The sequence below is a fragment of the Humulus lupulus genome, chromosome 5 (assembly GCF_963169125.1).
Source record: "Humulus lupulus chromosome 5, drHumLupu1.1, whole genome shotgun sequence".
In the NCBI taxonomy this organism is placed as follows: domain Eukaryota; kingdom Viridiplantae; phylum Streptophyta; class Magnoliopsida; order Rosales; family Cannabaceae; genus Humulus; species Humulus lupulus.
The window spans coordinates 4926436-4946210 of NC_084797.1; the positions used below are offsets into that span (position 1 = coordinate 4926436).

The 19775-nt window shown below is 41.4% G+C and overlaps 1 protein-coding gene across 3 annotated transcripts; it reads right to left on the reverse strand.

Moving 5' to 3' along the window:
• Nucleotides 1–13045: 13045 nt before the first annotated feature.
• On the reverse strand, nt 13046–17939 carry LOC133834251 (protein ACCELERATED CELL DEATH 6-like). 3 transcript variants are annotated; one of them, XM_062263798.1, is made up of 5 exons: nt 17377–17939; nt 17172–17265; nt 15261–15888; nt 14166–14716; nt 13046–14083 (listed from the first exon to the last, which is right to left on the reverse strand). In XM_062263798.1, exons 3-5 carry the CDS (start codon nt 15856–15858, stop codon nt 13532–13534), a joined length of 1701 nt encoding a protein of 566 aa, XP_062119782.1. In that variant the 5' UTR covers nt 15859–15888; nt 17172–17265; nt 17377–17939; the 3' UTR covers nt 13046–13531. The 3 variants fall into 3 exon arrangements, with proteins under 3 accessions (XP_062119782.1, XP_062119781.1, XP_062119780.1); XM_062263797.1 differs by having other exon boundaries at nt 15261–15898; XM_062263796.1 differs by having other exon boundaries at nt 15261–17265.
• Between the last annotated feature and the right edge of the window lie 1836 nt (nt 17940–19775).

Here is a 19775-nt window from a genome sequence, read left to right on the forward strand (position 1 = left end):
CTTCAACAGTCCAGCATCTTTTGAACGAGTCTTCAGCCTCTGCTGAACGATTATTCAAATGATTTTCACCTAAAAAGCCATTATTTTTATTCAAGTAAAATCAAGATATTTTCATTCCCAAACTCTATAAATAGGACCTAGTATCCAGCCATTATTCACCATTTGCTCTAAGTTCAGAAGCTGCTAGTGTTAAGTGAGTGTGAGAGTGTAAACACTTGGTTTGGGAAAAACTATAAGCTTAAACATCATAAGCTTATCAAACACTTTGGGAAGTGAGTTCTATAGTATTTCGATGGAGGTTAGATTGATCTTGCAAATCTTTGAGGTAAACCCGAAACTTTGTTTCATTTATTTCATGTTATTTCCTTTCTCAAAACCTTCTACTCAGTCCCCTAACCTCATTCTTATTTTGGTTAGGGAATCCAAGTTCTTAAGCATATAAGTCGGTAAGTATGTTTTTTTATGGTTTAGTCTTTCCATCTCTTTCATTTCATCTCCTTTCTTCAGACTCATTCTTTCTTATGGTTTTAGGAGTGTTCCAAAAAGTCCCAACTCAGTCCATTATATCCCGGTAACTTTGGTAAGGAAAATAGGCTAGAATCAATATGTTATGTGCTTATGTTATCTATATGTTTTATGTTATTAAATGTGTTATGATATGTATGTATGTTTGTAGGCTTGGGCATATGACCCATATGGCTAACAAGACCCCAAATGGGTTATGGGCATATGACCTACTTAGCTAGTAGGACCCCACTAACTCCATGGGCATATGCTTGTTTAGTCTATGGGACCCCAAGAATAATGGCCATTATAATAAGTGTATGTTATATGTATTATGTTAAGTCTTTATGTTTTCTTATGAAATTATGTATATGACTTTGTGTTAGATTTTCCTTGCTGGGCATTAGGCTCACTCCTTTCTGTTTATGTGCAGGAAAATAAGCTTAGAGGCGGTAAGATTCGTGACGCTTGGAGGATGTGTATCGATGGTGAATGGAGTCAAGGGGCCGAGCGTTATTCGATTCGAGGATGTAGTTTCGGTTTTATGTCTTTTTACATGTATTTTCTGCACTAATTATGTAATGTCTTATTATTTTGAAATTATGTTTTTGTTTTAAAGACAATGGGATCCCATATTCGTTTTGGTATTTACTTTGTAAAGTAACTCTTATTTTTTATAAGTTACTTAATAAAATTATGGTATTTTCGCAAATGTAAGTTCTTTTAAGGATTTTATGTATAGTTTCGTTAATGGTCCAATTAGTCTAGAGTAGTGGGTCATTACAATTTTGCAAGGATTTTGTTCAACGTTCCAGATTAATTCCTTTTTCCCACCTATATATACAAGACCCCACTCTTCATCTTCTTCTTCATTTTCGTTCACCATAAGCAAGAAAAGAAGAAAAAAGAAAATCAGAGACCTTCCTAAAAGGCTTCTTTCCCGCGCATGTTTTCTCGGCCAAAGAAACAAAGAAATCCTGGTCTGTTCGAGTCAGTGAGTTCTTATTTGCTACCTCTTCTTCAATCGACAATCTCTCTGTCGTCGCCATTATTATGTAAGTAAGCAATCTTTGTTTCTCATTTTGTCAGTTTTTATTCAAACTGTTCTTGCTGTGTATGTGTATATACTAGTTTACATCCTTAGCATAATACGATAGGAGGTTTTGATCCGATAAACTCTTATGATTTTTAGACTTCCATACTGGATTTACATCATTGGCTTATACCCAGTTTTCATATTTGAGTGAGGTTCCAATTTTCTGGGTTTCGAAAATTTTTTAGGCGACGTTTCTTGTACACTAAGTTTTTGAGTAAAAAACATGGGCCTTGATAAATGCACGAAACCCAAGGTTGCCTTTCCTGATTGACCGCCACTTTCTTTTCCCTTGACTTTCGGGATTTTCAAAAAATTATCCACGCTCCTTTCTTTTTTCGTGGAACGCACGCTCTGACTCTTCAATAAGGGTCTTGATATTTAGCTTGTTTCGCTCCTGAACCCCGAGCTCGTAAGTTCGAGCTCGGAACTCTTGCATGCATGGCCCTCACCATTTTTTCTTTCTCGCTAGATGTCACAGAATCTGGAAAGACGGTGGGGGTCATTGCTGGCAATCCCTTACGAGCCAAAATCTCCAAGCCCAGAATCGCTGTTCGCCCGGAATCAACGTCGGATAAGAGAATACGAGCTTGCGCGCGAGCAAGAGGTCATTTGAGCTCACTACCGCCGTCAGATAGACGAAGTCATAGAGGGGAAGAGGAGAGTTCTTCGGGAGGCCATCTATCCGGAATCCAATTCAGGTCCTAGGTCGATTCCTCTCGATCCTGCTTTAAAGGTTACTGTCGCATACCACCCCGGAGAGCTCAAATTTTCACTAATGGGGGAACCTTCCTCCTCGCAGCCGGGGAGAGAAATGTTTGAGGCCGAGCACTACTGGAGCTCGGTTACCACAACTAGCCAGATAAGTGACATCCTGGCTTTCCACAGCCTTAGCCTGTCATGCTCCTTGAAGTGTCGACCTCCGGCCAACCATGAATGAAGCTGCTTCGCCCCTGGGGGCCGCGACGCCAGTGTGAAATACGCGGCCTGGAGCCAGGAACATATGAGGGCAGGAGCTCTGTTGCCCTTGAAGTCTTTTTTCAAGGACTTCACGGACTTCGTTGGGTTGGCCCCATTCCAACCTAACACCAACTCTTACAGGGTACTGTCTGCCCTACGGTCCTTATACCACGAGATGGGGTGGCAAGGGCCTTCGCCTCAAGAGATCTTGTATCTCTTTTGTCTGAAAAGTAACCCCTCCCGAGCTCGGGGAGGGGATGGCTTTTATTACCTTTCGAGCTATCCCAAGGAGAAAAAGGTCTTTGAAGATCTTCCCAATCATCCGCCCGATTTCAAAAGGGCCTTCTTCTGGACAGATGGTCTGTCCCCGTCTCGACACTATTCGTTCAGGCGGATTCGTAAGTATTCTTGTTATCTTTATTTCCGTGCTCGTGACTTTAGCTCTTAGACCCGTACTTAGCAGAAATATGTTGTCTTTCAGCCAATTTTCAGCGTCCCACTCCCGACGATACAATGAAGGAGCACAGAGAGACCCTGCTCCAACTCCCACATGGTAGGAGGTCCCTCTTATACCTTCTACACGAGGATAAGCTCCGAAAGTGTGGAATTTTGGGGGAGGGCCAGTCCACCTTTGACTGGTCCAATATAAAATATGAAAACTGGGAACAGGTGCCAAAGCCCACAGGCGCCCTTTCTTCGAGGAGAGAAACGAGGCCGCCACTTCCAATTCTCCCAAGGAGCCCGCTGTCTGGGAATGAGGCTAATGATGAAGCCTCGAGCTCGGATTCGGATGAAGGTAAAGTCCTTCCTACCTCAAGAATGTGGTCCCCGACCTTACTAAAACACAGGCCCAATAGGTTAGTCTCGTGCCCACAGGATAGATATCACTTCTACATATGGAGTTGGGTAGATAACTGTGTCCATAGGTTTGATAGTGGGCTCGAGAAATACGACACCATGTACACCACGGACGAGATGTGGAATGGGATAGCCGTTCAGTATGGGACCAACGATTATGGGGACCTCTCGAGGTTATCACCCACATATAGGGAAGGCACTCCCCCCGCCTCCTCTGAAGACGGGGGAATTTCATGGTCCCCAAGTTCGAGCTCGGGGGAGAGTTCCAGTTAGGTTTTTTCTTTACCTGATTTCCCTCTCTTTGCAAACTTATTATCATTGTCTAACTTATTGGAACTGCGCAGGTGCCATGAATCCCGACCTCGACGCTGTGCTCTTTAGCGATGGGGGAGCTGGCGCCCAGAAGAGAAAACGTCCGAGAATACCACGGAGGTCCGACCGACCATCCAAGGTACCCAGACGCCATGAGACGACCCCCACGGCCCAGACTACTGTGAGCACAGCCAAGCAACCGACTGTCCAGGTTGATGCGTCTGGCTCGACCGCGCCTATCTCGCTACCTCTGACCGAAACTCAAATAACAGTTGTTTGGCCCCCGAAGAAACCTTCTACCTCCAAGGTTCAGCTGCCGACGGCCCGAACTCATATTGAGGAGTTCGTGCTCGATGGCGCCACTGGGACAGAAGGGGCTGTGCTCAGCTCGGATGTCCTTTCTCGAGTGGGTCAGAGCTTTTCTGGCTTCGGCGCCGACCACTGGGACCTCGTGCGCAAGGCCTCGGACTGCAATACTCTTTATGATAAGAGTATCGAACTCACTGCCGCGGTAGCCTTCGCAACTCTATTTTAAATATTTGTGCCTCAGTTCGCAATTCTGATTTGTTCTTTGTGTTTCAGGCCCTTGTCGTTTCAGCACAGCTCAACTATAAGCTAACCAACGAGGTGCAAACGAGCATGTCTCTGGCCCAGAAGTCGAAGGATCTCGAGCTCAAGATGGCTGATGAGCTCAAAGACTCGAAGTCTGAACTTGAAAAAATGAAGACCCGTCTCAAGGAGCTGGAGAAGTCGAATGCCGAGCTTGAGCAGGCGGAGATTTGTCTCGAGAAGGCCAATGCCAAGCTCGAAGAGGAGAAATTTACCACCTTCAACTTCATGGAGAGCGAGAAGGCCCGCCTCCTGGACGAGTATAAGGAGCAGAAGGAGAAAGCGGTCGACCAAGCCATGTACAAACTTTGGGCCGATAATGCCGACCTCGATACCAGCTTCCTGGGCCCTCTCGAGGCCACATATGTTGAGCAGTGGAATGCCCGTCTTGAGGCAAGTGAAGCTGCTCGAGAGGTGGCTCAGAAGGATAGTCATGTTATTCGTCCTTGGGGGTCCGGTGCTACTGATGTTGAGAAGGCCAAGGAGACTCCTCTTCCTTAAATCTGATCTCGAGGAAATCATTTATTGGGGCTGCGTCCCCCTATTTTTGTAACTATCTTAATTTATGCCCACGGGGCTGATACAATTTCTTTAAATATTACTTACATGTGCTTTACATTTCTTGGCTCGAAATATTTTGCCCATTTTTTATGGATGAATTATTTATGTTTATTTATTCATACAAACATATCATGGATTTAGGTTCGAAGCTCAATGCATTCATGCATAGTTTGTTCAAATTATCCGCTTCCGACCTTGTTATTTTTCAAAGTCGGGTATTACTTTAACCATGAACCCAAAAGTACTTATATGGTATGTAATGTGAATGATTTGGTTATATCTTTTTTTGTTTAGTCACTTTTACTCATCCTCAGTTTTTGTTCCGAGGTTAAGAGTTCGAAACTATTTTTCTTTAAGATATTCCAGCCTCGATCTCGACTTGTTTCGCGATAGGTTTAGGTTCCTACTTATCATCGATTAATTTTTTGGCTGGTTTGTTCCAAACCTGTTAAGTTTACACATCTGGTTAACTCCAAACGTTTTAGGTTTTTGGTAGTTTGGTTATGTCCGAACTATCTAAGCTCGCATACTTGGTTATCTCCAAATACTTTATGTTTTTGATAATTCGGTTATGTCCGAACTATCTCAGCTCGTGATACTTGATTATATCCAAATACTTTATATATTTTTGATAATTTGGTTATGTCCGAACTATCTAGGCTCGCGTATTTGGTTATATCCAAATACTTTATATATATATTTTGCATATGTTATTTTATTTTTAAAGCTAATGGTATATGTACCAATGATGCCCCCTTAATATCCTATGAGTGTGACCATAAGTTATTAAATTAAGAGAGATTGCAAAAATGAAAAGAAATAACATATTTGAACGAAATGGAACTTTTATTTGATGACATTCAAAAACAAATAAGCTAATACAAATAGAAACTCATGGTTATAGGCAACACTTTTCCTATACTACTGATAGTAAGGTCTAAGGTGTTCGCCATTCCATGCTCGTGGTACTAGGCTCCCGTCCAATCTTGCAAGTTTGTACACACCAGGTCGGATGACTGACTCTATCTGGTATGGTCCTTCCCAGTTCGGCCCGAGCACTCCAGCTGCCGGATCTCGAGTAGCCAAGAATACGCGTCTTAACACCAGATCTCCCATTCCTAATTTTCGATCTCGAACCCTCTTGTTGAAATATCTGGTAGTTCGTTGCTGGTAGGCAGCATTTCTCAGCTAGGCCTCTTCTCTTTTTTCTTCGATCAAGTCTAGGGTTTCCTCGAGCTGAGTATGGTTTGAACTTTGGTCGTAGGTCTGAGTTCGGATCGTTGGGATTTCGACTTCTATGGGCAACATTGCCTCACAACCGTATGCTAGAGAGAATGGGGTATGTCCTGTCGAGGTTTGAGCCGTTGTCCTGTACCCCCAAGGGACTTGGGGCAATTCTTCAGGCCACCGTCCCTTCGCTTCCTCCAACTTTTTCTTTAGTGAACTCTTGAGAGTTTTGTTCACAGCTTCGACCTGGCCATTCGCTTGAGGGTGGGCCACTGATGAGAAACTCTTTATTATACCGTTCTTCTCACAAAAATTGGTGAATAGGTCGCAATCGAACTGAGTTCCGTTGTCGGATACGATCTTCCTCGGTACTCCATATCGGCACACGATGCTCTTTACAACGAAATCAAGGATTTTCTTTGAAGTTATAGTTGCCAATGGTTCAGCCTCCGTCCATTTTGTGAAGTAATCCACGGTGACTACATCATATTTTACTCCTCCTTTGCCAGTCGGGAGAGAGCCTATGAGGTAGATGCCCCATACTCCAAAAGGCCATGGGGATGTCAACATGGTCAGCTTGGATGGTGGAGCTCGGGGTATCGTGGCAAATCTCTGGCATTTGTCGCATTTCTTCACATACTCGAAAGAATCCGCTTTAATGGTTGGCCAGAAATATCCCTGGCGTATGATCTTCTTGGACAGGCTGTGTCCCCCAGTGTGATCTCCGCAGAACCCTTCATGAATTTCTTCGATGATTTTCTTAGCCTCGGGAGGGGTTACACACTTGAGTAACGGCATGGAATATCCCCTTCGGTACAGCCTTCCATCCAAAATTGTGTAACGGGGAAGTTGGTACATCAACTTTCGAGCTTGGTTCCGATCTTTTGGAAGAACTCCGTTTTCAAGATAATCAACTATCGGGGTCATCCAAGTCGGCTCTGTTTCGATCATACACACATCATCCTCTTCTGGCTCGCTTATGCTAGGTGCTGATAAATGTTCTATGGGTACAACATTCAGCTCTTCATTTTCGGTGGATGTGGTGAGTCGAGCTAAGGCATCTGCATTTGAGTTCCGTTCTCGGGGGACTTGTTCGATTGCATAAAACTCAAAATACTCTAATGCAGATTTTGCCTTCTACAGATAAGCTTCCATTCTTGTGCCTCGAGCCTGATATTCTCCCAATATTTGATTAACCACGAGTTGGGAGTCACTGTAGCAATGTATAGCTTTAGCCTTGAGCTCCTTTGTTATTCGTAGTCCCGCGAGTAGAGCCTCGTACTCGGCCTCATTATTCGATGCTTTAAAGCCAAATCTTAAAGCGGAGTGAAATTTACTCCCTGCGGGGGTGATCAGAATAACCCCTGCCCCTGCTCCGTTTTCATTTGACGAGCCGTCGACGTAAAGTTTCCATAGCTCGTGGGCCGTGGTTATTACCTCGTCGTCGGCTATTCCAGTACATTCCACTATAAAGTCCGCCAGTGCCTGTGCCTTAATGGTCGTCCTCGGGTGGTAGGTGATCTTGAACTGTCTGAGCTCAACAGCCCATTTAAGAAGTCGACCGGAAGCCTCTGGTTTGGATAGGACTTGCCTAAGTGGCTGATCAGTCAGTACATGAATGGGATGTGCCTGAAAGTAAGGGCGGAGTTTACGGGATGAATGAACTAAACTGAGCGCGAGTTTCTCCATCAGTGGATACCTTGACTCTGCCCCCAGTAATCTTTTACTGATGTAGTAAACGGGTCTCTGCACCCTCTCTTCTTCTCGAATGAGCACTGCGCTTATCGCGTGTTCGGTGGTTGAGAGGTATAGGTACAATACTTCTCCCGTTTCAGGTTTTGATAGGATGGGCGGTTCCGCTAGGTGCTTTTTCAGCTCCTGAAAGGCCAGCTCGCATTCCTTTGTCCATTCAAATTTCTTACCTCCTCTTAGTAAGATGAAAAATGGAAGACCACGATCCGTAGATTTCGAGATGAATCTGCTTAGGGCCGCCATCCTGCCAGTCAGACTTTGGGAATCCTTGTGCCTTCGAGGTGAGGACATGTCGATCAGGGCCTTGATCTTGTCGGGATTAGCCTCGATTCCACGGGAGTTCACAATAAAGCCCAGAAATTTTCCTGAAGATACCCCAAAAGTGCACTTCTGAGGATTTAGCTTCATGTTATACTTCCTGAGCACACCGAAGCACTCTTCGAGGTCATCAACATGGTTCTTGTTGAGTTGAGACTTTACAAGCATGTCATCAACATAAACCTCCATGTTGTTCCCAATTTGTTCCGAAAACATCATGTTTACGAGCCGCTGGTATGTGGCTCCAGCATTCTTGAGCCCGAATGGCATGACATTATAACAATATAGCCCTTTATCCGTGATGAAGCTCATATGTTCTTGGTCTGGGGCGTGCATGGGAATCTGGTTATATCCAGAATAGGCATCCATGAACGACATCAGGCCATGCCCCGCTGTGGCATCCACGAGCTGGTCAATCCTTGGTAACGGAAAACAGTCTTTTGGGCAAGCTTTGTTGAGATCTGAGTAGTCAATACAGGTTCTCCACGTCCCATTGGGCTTTGGGACCAACACCGGATTGGCTACCCAGTCAGGGTAAAAGGCGTCCCTAATGAAATGGTTTTCCTTTAACCTGTCAACCTCCTCCTTCCGTGCTTTCTTTCTGTTTTCATCCAGCTACCTTTGCTTTTGTTGCTTTGGGGGAAAACTTTTGTCTATGTTTAGAGCATGGCTTGCTACATTCGGGCTTATTCCCACCATGTCGGAATGCGACCATGCGAAGACATCCTGGTTTTTCTTCAGAAAGCAAATTAATTGCTATTTTGTCTTATCTGGGAGGTGTTTCCCGACCTTCACATTTCTCAAGGGTTCAGCTTCCTCGAGCTGAATTTCTTCGAGCTCCTCTAGAGGTTCGAGGTCAACTTTCTCCTCAATCCTCGAATCAATCTCCTCGTCGATTTCTAAGACCGTTCCATCTTTATTTTGTATGATAACGAGTGCCTGAGCGCTCGTTTGCTTCTTTCCCCTCAAAGAGATGCTATAGCACTCTCTCCCTGCCAGTTGGTCCCCTTTTAATGTCCCGACTCCGCTAGGGGTCGGGAACTTAAGGGCCAGATGCCTTACTGATGAAACTGCCCCCAGACCGACCAGGGCGGGTCTCCCGAGCAGCACATTGTAGGCAGATGGCAAGTCTACCACCACGAACTCCATTATCTTGGTCACCGAGACTGGATAGTCTCCCAAGGTCATGGGGAGCTCAATGGATCCCATGCAGGCAGTTCCTTCTCCTGAAAAGCCGTACAAAGTAGTTGCACATGCCTTCAGGTCGCGAAGGGAGAGTCCCATTTTCTCGAGGGTCGCTTTGTAAAGAATGTTGACTGAGCTCCCATTATCTATAAGAACTCAGTGGACTCTTTTATTAGCGAGCTGAAGAGTAATAACCAGCGGATCATGATGTGGGAACTGAACATGGGAGGCGTCCTCCTCAGTGAAGGTTATGGGTTATGATTCAATCCTCTGGCTTTTAGGTGCCCTAGGTTTGGGTTCATAAGGAGACCCGTCCCCTGTCTTAAGCTCGTTAACATATCTCTTTTGGGCATTCCTGCCCACTCCTGCGAGATGAGGCCCTCCCGAGATGGTTATTACGTCCTCTCCATCTATCGGGGGGGGCTGCCCTCTTCTTGAGATCGGGAGTTATTATTTTGGGTCGTCGGAGGCGCGGCTACTCTCTGGCTGGCGGCCGTCTGACCAGTATTCTGGTTTTTGACATACTGCCGGAAGTAACCTCTCGAGATCAACCCTTCGATCTCGTCCTTCAGTTGTCGACATTCATCAGTTGTGTGCCCGGTGTCTCTGTGGAACCGGCAATACTTACTGGAATCCCTCTTGGATTTTTGATTTCTCATTGGGTCCGGACGCCTGAAGGGGACCTGGTTTTCATTAGCCAGGTATATGTTTTCCCGAGACTCGTTGAGCTCGGTGTGCACTTTATACACGGAGAAATACCTCTCTCCTTTCTTTTTCTTTCCTCCCTCAGCTTCGGGATTACTTCCTTCGTTCTTTTTCCTCCTGGATGGGTTCTCTGAGGCAGGCTTTGGTGTCGCTGGGTCCGCCGAGGTTGAGGCAGAGTTGATGTTTATCGTTGTAGTTTCGGACTGGGAGGTCGCTTTGAGCGTCGACCTCGCTTCCTCCACATTGACAAACCTCTGTGCTCGTCTGTTAAACTCGGTTATTGACCTTACCGGTTTCCCTTGCATGTCGTCCCAAAGGGCACTTCCTGGTAATACACCAGCTCGGATTGCCATTAGGTGTCCACTGTTATCCACATCCCGAGCTCGGGCTACTTCCAGATTGAATCTTGTTAAGTAACTCTTCAATGTTTCACCCGGTTGCTGCCGGACGTTAGTTAAGGTGGATGCTTCTGGTCTGACCCCTACCATTGCTCTGAACTGCTTCTTAAAGTCTTTAGACAACTGCTCCCATGAAGTTATTGAGTGTCTCTTGTACTTTTCAAACCAACTTTTGGCGGGTCCTGCCAATGATGTTGGAAACAACATGCACCTGAGCTCATAACCCACGTTACTGACTCTCATGATAGTGTTGAACGTGCTCAGGTGACTACATGGATCGGTCTTTCCTTCAAACGTTGGGACGTGAGGAATCCGAAACCCTTGAGGAAATTGAGTGTCAGAAATATGGGGAGCAAACGGTTCGAGCTCCTCATCAGAGTCCTCATATCGACTCACTCCTCGTTCATTCTTCAAAAGCCTAAAGGCTCTTTCGAGTTGATCGATTCTTTCTTGGACTGGGTCAGTAGGAGGTGCTGTCTGGAATTGACTGTCATTGATCGTAATTCCAGGCTCGCGTCTCCGCGAGGGATCTCTACGCCTATTCAAGCGATCCCTCAGGTCCAGATTTGTTTGATCTCCATTCCCCTCACTCTGATTCAGATGATTGCGCAGGTCAAGACGATTCTTGCGAATTCCAGTATTCTTACGACCTCGGTCGTGTTTGCTGATGGACCTGGTTTCTCCGAATTCGTCACTGGTGAGACTCATTGCTCGGTTGTTTCGCGATGGATTCTTTCCACATCGCCTCGTCTCCGCAGTGCGAGACCGAGACGTCTGACTTCTCTCAGATGGAGCGCCTCTCCGCTCCTGGAAAGTCTGACGGAGGGAACCGTATAGGCGACGGTGGCTGCCACCCTTGTCGCGGCCTAGAGGGTCCAGAATTTGCCCGAGATGGGTCAGTCGCGTTCGGTGCGCTCCCAGGTACCTGAGTCTGAGCCTCTGCAGGGGTTCGGTTATTCTCAGTTCATGCAGGCACTTCCACAGGCGGGTTAGGCGGGACCCGAGCTCAGGTACTCCTTTGGGGCCTAAGAGGAGCAGATGGCTCTGCTGGCGCCGAAGGTTGAGTCGGCCTCCTTGTGGCAGCATCCTTTCGTGGACGCCCATGGGGCCTCCGGGGAGGAACATGCACGTCCCTTGGAGGAGGGACTTGGTTTTCGCGCGGAGGCGGGGGCTGAGCCAGCTGAGCCTCTGCGGCTATCCTAGTCAACTCCTCATTCCGTTTGTTGGCCTCTGCCAACAGCTGTTTCAACTGCCGGTTTTCCAGTTCTACAATAGGAACGTAACGCTCAGGATTGTAGTACATATCCTCATCCCTTGGTGGAGGTGGTGGTCCCCGGGAATCAGAAGACCCACTCCTCTCCTCAATATCCGGGTTCTCCATTGGTTGTTTTCCAAGACGTCTTGGGTAATTTTCTTCAGGAGTGTTATGATTGTTTGTGGCCATGATTTTATCAGGGATGGATGCTTAAGGCTCTCAATGAAAGCACCAAACTGTTGATGCCGTTTTTCGTCAAACAGTGAAAGAAGAGCACATAAACAATAGTTGATAATGGCCAATTGAAATAAAACAATGTAAACACACGATTTTTACGTGGTTCAGCAGTTAAATCTGCCTAGTCCACGAGTCTTTGTTATTAAACTCAAGATTATCTCTAGGAATTCATCAAGAATGAATTCTCCAGAGTTTTCTCTCAAGGATCATAATTTCGGTCCTTTACAATGGTGCATGGCCTCTCTATTTATAGAGAAGGCTGCAGAATACTATCCCACATATTTTGTGTAGTTACTCTTTTTGTATATATAAAATAAATGGCTTTAAATGCCTATAATCAGATATAAAAGGAAACGTCCCCTGAAGACCAGGAGACGTATAACTAACCAAATAATATCCCACGATTCTAGGGGATTTACAATAATAAATGAGGATTACATCTCATATTTATAACACTTGTAGATATTCAAGGTGGTTATCGCGTATCTCTAAGGCTTTAGCTTCCCAGGTTTCCCGTCATCTATCGAGCTAGAAACATCTTCCGAGGCCACATGGCTTTCGAGATCGTACGTGCGTCGAGCTCAGGACCCCTGATCCGAAGTCGTCCCTGAAGATGAGTGTGTTCTCGGAGCTATTTTTCGAGATCATGAATACTTCGAGTTCACCATACTCGAGGTCATCTATATCCTGCAGGCTCGACATACAATCCTGGAGCATGTTTCCAACCTTATGAGTCCACTTATTTGCGAATCCAACTTTTGAGGTCATAATTAACATAGCTCGAAATCTGGGTGTAACACAAAAATATATATAATAAGATAAATATATATAATAAGAACTTGTCCACCTCGAATCTGGGTGAACTCATTCTTGCTCTGTTTCTTGATCAACCAAGATGGTCACCAAGTAGTTCTTGAATCCTCTAATGCAACTTGTGCATCTGATACCACTTGTTGTAAAAACAACAACAAAAGAACTAGCATAAAAGAGAGAATAACAAATTAGATTTGAACCAAAACAACACAAACAATTATTTGGTTCGGATCACAATGTAATCCTACATCCAAGGGGTAGAACAACCTCAAAAATGGCTGAGAACTTTATTCAGTAAGCTTGAGATCAGAACAAGAGTTTACACCAAGAAGCCTTGCTTCAAATTACAAAGAGAGCTCACACAATGAAAGATCAAGATTAGATACACTTGAACTCTTTACAACCCTCCAATCTCACTCAATTTCTAACTCTTAACCAATATCCCAACAGACCAAGGTTCTCAAGTATTTATAGCTAATTCCCTTAACAGAACTAACTAACTAAACATAATAATAAAACTGAAAGAAAAAGAACCCAAACACCACAATAACATTTAGTTAAAGTGGCTGAACTAACACATAATAACATTTATATATTGTAGTAATATTCAAATAATTAAAATAAATTTATTAATAATAAATTTAAAATTTTGAGTTTACTCTTATATATTTATCACTTGCACAAGTTATGACTAGAAGCTTTATGAGTATATATATGAAAATTATTCCTAAATTATACACTCTCTTATTTATGCATTATTATGTAGAATGTGATAACAAAGAAAAGCGATCCAATAAAACAAGTGGTGATGGCAAGGGGAGCAGAAAGTGACAACACTGCGTATGTACCAGTGACAAATGCTATCATCATTAAGACCAGGGCATAGATTGTTAAGCTCATGCAAACCTTATAGTAATTCCACTTCCTGTGATCATTTACTCCTTCTACAAATGATATATTAAGAAAGATGTTCAAAAAAACAGATGTAGCAGAGAGCAACATGGCCATTGTGTTTGTTATGATGAAGGCCTGAAATGCTGTGTTGTTCCTCAGTACAGCACTCCCTTGTTGTCGATGTCCAACCTCGTCGCTTATGTAACCTCCTGGCATCGTAAATCCAGCTGCAAATGTCACTGTCGCAATCAACGTAGAAGTAACTAGACTAGATTCTTTCATTTTTGTAATGACTTCCTTCTGCACATACTTAATGTTCTCGCGATTGAGTTCGAGTTCTAGGATATGTTTTCCCACAGAAGGCTCTATGGAGTATTTATTGAAGAGATCCAGCATTCTTACCTGTTATATATATAGTGATCAATTTACAATAAGATACAACACAGCTAGATAAAATTCAAACTATAGAAATTTAAATAATTACCTCATATTGTTTGAATTGAATCATATACACATCTCGAATATTGTTGTTTTGTTTGGTGAGTGACATCCTATTCACTTTGGGATGAGACAACAAAGATTTTAGAATGGGCAGATTCCATGAGGAAGTGGCAGCCATATGAAGCAATGGGGTATTTCCTTCCTTATCTTTTCTATTTAAAAGGTAATGGCCACCTATTAATGATGCATGTTCTAAGATGAAGTTTACGTTGGAGAGACATGTAGTCGACACAGCATGGTGTAGAACATTTCTGCCTTCATTGTCAACTTGTTCGTAGCTATCTGGACAACTTGCCAGAATTTCCTTCATTATCTTATCACCATAACACTCATTGTAAGCTGCAATGTGAAGCGCTGTCATGCCTTTCTTATTTTTGATGTATGCACTACTTTCATTATTTTCTAGCAACATTTTTGTAATCTCCACCACATTTGATGAGTCAAAGCAAGCAACATAGTGCAGTGGAATAAAACCATCATCATCTGCTTGTTTTGTCAGATAATCTACTTTGTCCAAAAGCATTTTTGTTATTCCTGAAGAATTTAAGTAAATTATCTACAACATTATTCACAATAACAACAATTATAATAATAATGAAATAGAGAAATAGAATCTATTTATGGGTAGAAGATGGATGTTATACTTTCATGATTATCAATGTATTTATAATATTATTATATTATTTAATTATATGAATATATATTTATAGAAGTTAGAGTAAATAATAATAAAAAAATAATATGATTTTTAAAAAAATATATAAATAATAAAATTAGGATTATGTATTAAATATTATTGTAATAATGATATTTTATAATATTTTTATTATATTAATATAATTATTAAATATCTATAGTATATCGTATTTTTTAATTAGTTTTAAAAGTATATGCCATTAAATATATGTAAGATTTTGTTAAAGTTGACAAAGAAAAAAATCGGTAAAGCAAGAATAAGATAAAAATATAGTTTTTATATACATAAAGATATAAAGATACACATATAATCAAAATTCATTTTAAGTGTACCCTAAAGAGATAACAAATTAGAAAGAAAAAAAAAGTAGTTAATTATTACCTATATTTGTAGAAGCTGCATGCAGTGCAGTTCTGCCATTAGGGCCACTGGTAGCTGGTGACGAACAATTATTTAGTATTTCCTTCACCAAATCTTGGTGTCGGCACTGGACGGCTATGTAGAGTGGAGTCTCGCCTGCTTTATTAGCCGAATACGAGAAATGAGGGTCTTCTCTCGTCAATATCTGCACAACCTCAAGATGCCCGAACCGCGCAGCCTCGTGCAACGCAGTGTCCTCTTCCTCATTCTTCATCCTTATCATCGTTTGGACACTAGAGATGTCCTCTTCAAGGTCCTGTGGTTGGGATAATTTGGCACGTTCAATTAGAAAATCAACAATGTGGTGATGGTCGTACCTTGCTGCCATGAGTAAGGGAGTCTCTTCTCTTGCATTAGTTTGCATCAACAGTGTTGGACACAAGTCCAGGATCCCTTCCACGAAGGTAGTTGTTTGATTAGTGGTTCTTGAAGTAGTGATGATATGGACATGGAGCACTGTATTTCTTTCTGGGGTCAATAACAGTTGGAGTTCACTGACCTTTTCCCTGAAGACTTCAGTTTCACCATCAGTTGCAGCTTGGAATAGCTTGCGATCCATGCAAATGCGCTCACTATGGATGTTTGTTTTCTGAGAATCACTAGTTGTCAAAGGGCTCATGAGAAGCAACAGAAGAAGAAGCCATTGCATATTAAATTTATATGTTATTGTAATAATGTTCATTGTATGCATACATATAATGCCACGATCCAAGCCCTATGCCATGACAGATTTGTAATATCCATAACTTGGCTGGTCAAAGGTCAAACTTTGACCCTTGTAGTAAAATAGTCTTTATAAACGATCATTTAGTTTATATTAAATAGTATTATATTCATAAATAAAAATAATGGAATAGCTCCTATAACTATATATAAAAATATTAATGATAAAAGCGTGATCATTTATTATTATACATAGAACAATAATATCCTCACAGTTATGTAGTCACAAAATAATTAAATTTAATAAGTCATGAACACCTAAAATTATACTTAGCATCCACCATTCCTCATTCCTAACAATTACATAACTAATTCAGATATACCGGTTCCAAATCAAATATACATATATAATGTTCAAAAGATAAAATAATGACACTAAATAGAACTAGGCTAAACACATTTGCTCAATCAATAATTCACCTTATCCTCATTCGCGTCACTAGGCTCCTAGAATGGGAGAGATATAGGGGGTGAGCTTATAAAGCCCGGTAGGAAAGCAACTAATAATATAGGACCCAAAAGTTTAATAAAACTCTTGCTTAGTTGGCTTTGAAAACAAAACATATATCATGATGTATAAACCAAAATAGAGAGAAACCACAAATAATCATAAGAGCATAGCTACAAGTGCACATCACACCGTCCAATAAATCCCTAGTCCCCGTTACCCACCATAGAAAAACCAACATCTTAAACCGGGTAGTCGGACCTGATAACCACCACAAGGGGGAGGCTTAGAGCACTTCTTGTATATAGATGCTATGTCTTTATAGCTACAGGTGAGTGGACACCTGATCTACCTATGATGACACAGAGACTAGGTCGTGAAACAACATGCACAAATCAAGATCACTATGGCTCTCATCGGCATAACCAAATGCAAGTAAACATGAAAAGAAAGAAACACATTCCCTTTATATTTTAGAAAATTGGGCAGCATAACAGCTGTATTTGAATAAAACCCAAAAATCATAACCTGCATAAATAAGTGAATAAAAATATATTTGACACTCGGTGCCCTCAAAACAGATCAGAATACATGCAGATTAAGTTTTCAATTTTTCAAAAATTTTATAAATATAAAAATTGGAATATGTTTAATGCAATTCAATACGAGTAAAATAAGTCTATTAGTCAAGTTGTTCCTACCTTCTTAGAATTTTCAATCCGAGCCAAAAGTGAAGCTGCTAAGCTTAACGGTGATCCTACAATGATTTAGTCCAATTTTAATATCACGCTTTTCCTACGTGCACCAAATGAGCAAAAGATTATCATCATTGTATTCCTTATTCAAAATCGTGTCCAACGATATGTAATATGACCATATTTAAAATTTCAAGTTCTGGAACCTCACCCAAGCGGTGCACAATAGCTGTTGGTGGCGCCAGTGAGCGGTGTATCGAAAACATCGACGAAGGTAGGCATGGCATATATCAAAATGACCACATCGGCGAGTAGATCACATTCATATGAACCGTCGGTCCAAAAAGTGCTCAGACTCGCCAGAACGTCGCCAGAAAGTGGCGGAGATACCCAAAATCTCGCCGGAGAAAAACGACGAGTTGACCGGAATGACTTAGTGGGTTTTGTTCCTCTCTTCACGCTGTTTCCAAAGGTACTGATCACTCGTCGAGGGGTGGTCGGAGTTGGCCGGAAAACACGGTCAAAGTTAACGAACAAAAACTTTGACTGACTATTCCAAACAGTTGAGAGTGAGTTAGGCAGTGCCGCTTGGTGGTTGAGGTTGTCGGAGTAAGACGAATTCAATGAGCCGCCGCGTGTCAAAAATAGTTGTTGCTGGAGGTTGGATCTTTGTGGTTATGGTGTGTTACCGTGGAGAGAAGAGAGAAAGAAGATAAGAGAAAGAGAAAGGGAAGAGAGAGAGAGAGCAAACGGGAAAAGAGAAAGAAAAAGAAAAAGAGAAGAAAGAATTATTTGACTCTTTTGAGTTAAAGTGGGATTATCTACTTTCTCCAAAAGCATTTTTGTAATCTCCACCACATTTGATGGGTAGAAGGTAGCAACATAGTGCCGTAGTGGAATACAAACATGCCGTAGTGGAACACAAACATAGTGCAGTAGTGGCACATTTTCCCTATGGAATTTGGTCAATATAAACATTATTGAGATCTCTCCTTACCAATTTTCTATCATAACATTATTGTATTTCTCATCTACTCACTAGATTAATCTCAAGTAGTTAGTAAAGAATATGAAGGAAAGAAACAAAAATAGATGGGAAAACTAATTTTGCTAGACTTATTATGAAAAAGTTTTGTGTTGAGGAAGAAAGCAAGATGTTTGCCGAAATTGCTCATTAAGGCCATATATGATATATATTAATATTGTATTAATTTAAATGTGTATGCATTTTTGTATGTACAAGAAAAGGAACTATTTGAAACATATATCTTGGAAGTTCTTACTAAATAATGACAACAAAGAAAATTAGTATTGGATTACATTGTATTTGATAAAGGTTTCTAAGACTTATCCATCATTGAATTGGATGGAATATAAGTAAAATGTAAGACCATATATTTTGTACTAATTAAATATCTATCTATATATATATATCCCTGTCAAATAGGGAGCAATATGATGACATTAGTGGAATCCAATGAAGCTTGCAATAGAAATTGCCGAATTTCAATATGTTCTGGACTTTTTTATTCTGATCAGATATCATGAAACTTTTGTATTCTGATCAGATCATGAAACTTTTTTATTCTGATCAGATATCATAATTCAAGCAACAATATCTATGATGGCTTAGTTGAATCCAGTACTGGCTTTTGTTGTTCACTTCACACATCTTCTAGGAATAAATAATTTGGTGATCACTCTAGCTAAATCATAATCATTGTGAATTATGAATATGAATAACAGCTATTGAAAATCACTGAAACTCTATCTGTATATATATACGCCTGTATTTTTTTTTTCTGTGCCTGCAAATGTTGTTCACTGATAATCAATCTTAAATTATTGGTCGTGGAACAAAGTTGAGAGTAGTAGAGAGATTCGCATTGAAATGAGCCAAATACAAATCAATCTCATTTTTTCAAGTTGATGAAAAATAAATTTGTAATAGTAGTGGGGTGTCAAGAAAAATTGCTTATCTGTTAAATTTTATATTTTTCCCACTTTTTTTCTTCGCCTTATTATCATATAGACAAGCATCCAGCCGTGCTCAATTGACAATGTTGAATGTTGTTGTCAAATTCTGAATATGCCAATGATACGTCAATGATTCTCAATTTCTCATTCACATTAACATGTTTGCTATTAGTTAATTGTAACGCCCTAATTTTCTGAGATGTTACTTAGAAAGTCCATTTAAAATAATAAACAATAAATACTTTACGACACTAAAAGAAAATATTTATTTGAAATTTAAACAGACAATGAGATCTCATTATTTAAAAGTAAAAATGTTGGACTCTAGGTTTAATAAAAACAATATAAAGAAAATAGTTGTTTAAGTCTGAAAATTTAAAACATGACATTCATTTCTAAAAAAACATAAAATAATTAGAGCCCAGCCTCTAACATGTCTTGTCCATGCCTCGAGCCCGCACCACTCACTGCTTTGTTTTGCCTTTACCTGCACGCAGAGTACCCGTGAGCTAACACCCAGTAAGAAGAGTTATATAGGACATAACTCCCCAAACTAGAAAACAAAAAATAAACATAATAATTATCGTGTGATACATAAGCACCATATCACACTAACATAATGTGTGTTACACT